Here is a 6,400-nt window from a genome sequence, read left to right on the forward strand (position 1 = left end):
TGTTTTTTTTTAAAAGCTATCCATACTTGGTTTTGTCTTTATTTAGAATGCTAATTATTGGCTTGAACAAGAGTTTGGTTATGGACATTACAATTCTTTTTCAATTCATTTGCTCTCACTGTTCATATAGTATCTAAAATGGTTCCTTCCTTTATTTAGTTTCTAAAAACATATGTTGACCCAGTGACTTGGACACATTATATTTGTATAGTTGTTTTCACCATGGATTTATCTTGAGAAAATTTTCAAGGCTCTATTTTTTTATATTAGTTACGGTATGTGTGTTAGTTGAATAACAATATTTTAATGAGTGTTTCCTAAACAATCTGGAGCACTAGATTTCTTTTAAGTTATAATAATATTTATTTTTGATCCCTTTACATATGATATGAATGAATATTAATCCTTATTATCTTGCCTTGCATGAACCCCCTTGTTTGAGTCCATTGGACTCCCTTCTGTCTCTTTCCTTTGCATTTCGGATGTGCCATGGAGTCCCGAACTCAGCACTATCGAGTTGAACTCATCATTTTGAGAAGTTGGAAGCTGAAACAGGTCTCAGAAAGCAGAAAAATGGGCTGTATACATCCAATATACACCGATATACATCAGGGGTATACAAAAACGGGATTGAGCCAAAAGTCCAAATCAGTAGCGAATTTGGCCCAAAAGGAGGCCCAAATTCAATTTCTCCTTTACGCTTTAATTATTTAATTGCGATTACTTATTATTTGTTGTTTAACTCTAACTTTAGAATTTTTAATTAACTTAGTTGAATTCCCCAAAAGACGAGCTATTTATCTAAGTTGTTTCTAACAAAACTTATTTTATCAACTCTTGTATTTTCATCTATAATCTTTAGTCAAAACATTTTCTTTATTAGTTTAAAATAGTTTTTTCATAAACCAAAAATGACTCAAATAAAAAACCATCTAATTTAGTTTCGTTAAAATTCTTGTTATTTGTCTCTAATTCAAATATTTCAGTTAAGGTCCCATTTTCTTAAAAAATAAAAATTGCTATTTGTTTAACTATTTTATCAAAGTTAATGTTAATTATTATTATAAAATATATACTTAGTCGTTTTCTCAAAAAGCTTAGTCAATTAATTCAAAATGATATTCATGCTTTAATTTATTGAATTGGTTTAAATTATTATTTCAAAATGAATCAAATAAATTCTAATTAATCTAATTCTATTAATATTCTAATCACTTGATTTTCGAGTCAAATATTTCATTTTGGATCCCTTTTCTCTAAAAATAAATAAAATAAAATGTGTCATTTATTTAACTTATTTTTTTTAATCATATATTGTAAGTTATTATCCTTATGTTAAATAATTATATTTCTAAAAATAGTTAAATACATTTTAGTCAAGTCGCAGGTCAACCGCATGTTAGCGGACACTTCGAATGCTTAAACCCTTCTCGAAGTGTAAATTGAACCCCGAACCCTCTTTGGTATTTTCAAATGATTTTTTCTGTTTAAATCTTTGAAAATTATAAGTTTTCTTAATTTCTTTAAAAAAAAATTAAGTGGCGACTCTTTTCTAAGTATTTATCAAATTATTTTATACTTAAAACATTTCAAAAAGCGATTTTTCTAAAGATAGGAAAATTACGACATAACAGAAATGGCGACTCCGCTGGGGATTCAATTAGGTTCTAACCATAATGACTTGACTCTCTTTGACTATTTGCTAATATTTGTTGAATTGTTTTACCTCAAATGTGCCTTATTTGCTTAAATTGTGATATCAACTGTCATTGCATGCATATCATTTATTCCGTCGAATGACATTTTTTTTTTTTACTTAAAGGACGATTATGCGGGTCGCAGTCATTCGTTAACCAAATTGTTCTCGGGACACCCTGACGAATGTAGTTGGCTACTGGATAGTCAACGGTCGTTAACTGTCCCAGCCCAAGTAGTCCGCTTGGGTCACCAGTCCACTTCAAATAAACCCCACTCTTAGTCAAGACTAGTGTAGAGCCAAATCAAATCCCAAATTTAGCGCATTTTGAACTAAGTTGACCCAACACCCAAGGCGTGTTTGGGCCCATTAGAAGTCCACATTGTGTCTATTTGGCCCATTGGTCAATAAAAGACAATCATGCTTATGTGTTTAAATTTGAAGGATGTATACGCCATTTAGCAAACCATTGTCTCTTGGGATTGAGTTTTAATCATTTGTTCAAGTCGAAGGAGAATCAAATTATCATAGCATCCAAGAGCGTGGACATTCGAAGATGACAAGAAATCAAGAACATATGATATTTCCTTGGAAGCATAGAGTAGGATTGAACCCCAGTGCGGGACTGATATTTTGTATCCCATTTCCCCTATTATGTATCCCCATTTAGTTTATTCGTAAAACTTGTATAAATTTGGGTTTTGGGGCAATGGAATGTTTCAAATGACGTTATACATCCTTCAATTCGATAGGCCCACCTTTGGCATGAAAAGGTCACAAGTTTAGGGCGCGATATAAACTGTTTCTGTGTTGCTTGATATAATTATTTTGTGTTGTGATGTGTCACTTTGTCTAAAGCAGAATTAATCCACTCTTGTTTTTAGAGCACTCTAAGCATATATTAAAATTCACAACAACAAAGTCCGTCCAAATTACTTCTGAAGTGTTGTCCAAGTTTCTCAAAAATATATAAATCTTCTACTCCAAAAATCTCCTAAGTTTTTATTCGTCCATCACAGAAAGGTCGATTTGCTAGAATGTCTGGAAAAAGTGTCAATGTACCAATCCCACCCATTGCTTTGGTTAGTGATGAAGAAACTGAAGAGTCAATGTTCAGAAAATTTGTCGAAACAAGAGAGAGGATAGCTGCAGCCAAAAGGAGACTTGCAATACTGGACCAAACTGAATGGATGCTACGAGAGAGAATTATTGAGGTTGACATGGAAACAGCCTCGGTGAAAAGAAAGATTGCAAAAATTGATCAAGAGATAATTAATATCACTAAAGCATCTGCAAGGATCCCCGAAATTGAACGGGACATTAAGGAACTGAATTTTGGGAATGCTCCCTCCATGAGGGGAAAAGGCAAAACAAAAGTAGGTTCAGATGACGAGAGCACTGGATCGTCGCCCTACAACTAAAGAAGAAGGAAAGAAGTCTTTGGGTAGATTTAGGTTCATGTAACGCTTTTCTTATGTTTGCCATGTTATTTTAAAATTTTATTGTTATCAAGAACTACGCGAGACTTGAGCCCATAAGGGGTACGTAGGAAGCTCTTTTCGAGCCTAGTCTCGCTATCAATTTTGGGAAGGGTACGTTTAGGTTATCTTATGTAATTCGAACTACGTCGGGCCTGATTTCCTTGGTGGATACGTAGGCAGCCTACTTAAGGCTCGGTCCTTATCTTTTTTTATTTTTATTCTCCCTTATTACTAAATGATTCTGAAGACTTTCACCTACAAAAGCATATGAGTGTGAGAAAATAGCAAAATTCTATGCAAGTCGACCTTTCCAATTCAATTGCAAGAAAAATTTCTTTCCATTTGAGTCCTCCCGTTCACCTAAAATATTTTCGTGGATTAATCTGCTTGAAGCAAAATGACACTTGTGTGTTTATTATTATGGCATCTTATTTGTATATCTCGTTAAAAACAAAAAATAACACATATGTCTTTTGAGTTGTTCTTCTCTAAAGGTAAAAATTGATCTGTGTTGAAATCAAACTGGCCAACCATCCCTACTTTACAAGATCTAAAGCAATCATACCATCCTTCCCTAATCATTCTTTGGAGAAAGGCAAGAGCAAAATGACTGGTACTTCTGAAGAAACAGGAATAGTGGATGTGACCATTAGAAATGCTGAACTCGCTGATCAGAGTGAATTGATCTCTCAGTTAATGCAACGAATTACAGACATGCAGGAAGAGCTTCAACAGACCAAAGATCTGGCCAAACTGGCCATTGCATCGAATGAACCCCCCCTTGAAACTAGAAGACCGCCTCCTTCTTTTCCATCACTGAGTTCCCCATTACCCAACTATTTCCCTACCCATACCACAGGACCAATCACTTCCATCCCTAATCCTCATACCATCGACTTAACTGTATCCAACACTCCTTATGCTAGCACTTCCTACCAAACACCACCACCATTACCAAATCCGAACCAAACACCTAACACTAATCACTCCCAAAACTTCATGCCAACCTATCAAATCCCAGTCCCAGTCCCAGTCCCCAATAATCCAAATGTTTTGCCTAGCCTGCCTACACACCCTTCCGTAACATTCCAAACTCCACCAGTCTATACAATCTCTGAGCCATGTCCTAACTTTCCAGTTCAACCGGAGCTTGATCACTATGAAGAAATGGAGAAGGAGTGGAGGTTGAGAGAAGAAAAACGTGAACAAGAAATGAATATTATGAAGGATGCCATCTCCGAGGCAGTAAAAAGTGTCCAATCTTCGAGGAAGATAACAGGACTTGAGTATGAGGACCTTTGCATGCACCCTGACTTGGAAATACCCGAAGGTTACAAAATTCCAAAATTTGAAACCTTCAATGGTATTGGGAACCCTATGGCTCACCTACGAGCTTATTGTGATAAACTCGTGGGTATCGGGAAAAATGATGCATTGATTATGAGGTTGTTTAGTCGAAGCCTCAGCGGGGAGGCGTTAGAATGGTTCACATCTCAAGAACTCCGTCAGTGGTCTACATGGGGGGCTCTGGCCAAAGATTTCTTGGAGAGATTCCAGTTTAATGTCGAAGCTGTCCCTGACAGATATTATTTGGAAAAAATCAAGCAAAAGTCCACGGAGGACTATCGTGAATATGCGTGCCGCTGGAGGAAAGAAGCTGCAAAGGTACAACCTGTGATGACTGAAAATGAAATAACCTCTGCTTTTATTCGAGCTCAGGAGCCCGAGTATTATGAAAGGATGTTGCCTATGATGGGACAAAAGTTTTCGGAGTTGATCAGGATGGGAGAAGCAATAGAAGATGGCCTCAAGTCTGGAAAGGTTACAAGTCTCACTGCCTTGCAGGCCGCCAACAAATCCTCACCAGCCATGGCCACAGGATTCGCTAGGAAAAAGAAAGAGGACGTGTCTGCTGTATCTTTTAGCCCGAGGCCAAGGTCGCAAAGGTATTTTGGGTCTGGTTCTGCCATTGGAAACTCCAACCGATTCCCCACCCCAAATATTTACCCACTATCTCCACAAGCTTCAATCCAAATCTATTATGCACAACAGAACTACCAAGCACCACCGCCCATCTACCAAAATCAACCACTAACCTACCAAAATACACTACCAAATCACCAAGCCAATGCACCAGTCTACCAACATACCGGACAAAACAACCCAAATGCCAACAATCTACCCCGTCCTAACCTCGAAAGAAAGCCTCCCAGAGTTTTCACTCCTTTGGCAGAAACACGTACCCAACTCTTTGAGCGTCTAAGAGCGGCAGGATTGATCCAACCAGTAGACGCAAGGGCAATTAATCCCATAACAAAGTTCTTCCGAGCAGATCAACGTTGTGCGTACCATTCTGGAGGGGCAGGGCATGATACAGAAGGATGTATCAATCTGAAATATAAGATTCAAGACTTGATCGATAACAGGGTCATCACTCTCCAAGCCCCTGCCCCCAATGTGAACCTTAACCCATTGCCGAATCATGGAGGAGCTACCATCAATATGATTGAAAGAGACGAAGATTGGCTTACTAATGGGACTATCGGTGAAGCAGTTGTCAACTCACTTATACCAACAGTGGCCTCATTGACCATAAAGGCCCGTCCAGAGTTTGTTGTAATAACTGCGCCTCATCAGGCATTTGCTTTGGTGAAGGAAAGAAGCAATGAACAGCCCAAAGAAAAGTTTGTCGTGCAGGCGGCTACCGCACAAGGGATGACACGTTCTGGAAGATGCTACATTCCAGAAGAACTAACTCAGGAGACACGAAGAAAGGATAACCAAAAAAGACCGATCACAGAGAGTGAGGCTGAAGAGTTTTGGCGAAGAATGCAGCCTAAGGAGTATTCCATTGTCAAGCATTTGGAGAAGACTCCCGCTCAAATTTCTGTTTGGGCTCTATTAATGAGTTCTGAGTACCATCGAAAAGCACTGTTGAAGGTACTTGATGAAGCATATGTGCCGACAGGAACAAGTGGTGAGAATCTGGCCACCATGGTAAGTCATGTCATTGGGAGTCATCAAATCTCTTTCCGAGAAGAAGAGTTGCCACTCGAAGGGGTTATGCACAACCGTGCCTTATATATCACCGTCAAATGCAGGGACAAGTTTATAGCGCGAGTATTGATTGATAATGGCTCAGGACTTAATATCTGCCCATTATCAACCCTTACTCAGCTAAATTATGATGTTGGAAAAATCCGTCAAAGCCGCATGAATGTAA

The 6,400-nt window shown here is 38.1% G+C and overlaps 1 protein-coding gene across 1 annotated transcript in view; it reads left to right on the top strand.

Moving 5' to 3' along the window:
• Nucleotides 1-3,783: 3,783 nt before the first annotated feature.
• Nucleotides 3,784-6,400, top strand: part of LOC125847457 (uncharacterized) — a 4,121-nt gene continuing 1,504 nt past the window's right edge. The window contains exon 1 of the mRNA XM_049527074.1: nt 3,784-6,396. Coding sequence (XP_049383031.1) covers nt 3,784-6,396 — 2,613 coding nt within the window. The remainder of the gene's footprint in view (nt 6,397-6,400) is intronic.

This window comes from Solanum stenotomum, chromosome 12, assembly GCF_019186545.1.
Source record: "Solanum stenotomum isolate F172 chromosome 12, ASM1918654v1, whole genome shotgun sequence".
Taxonomy (NCBI): Eukaryota; Viridiplantae; Streptophyta; class Magnoliopsida; order Solanales; family Solanaceae; genus Solanum; species Solanum stenotomum.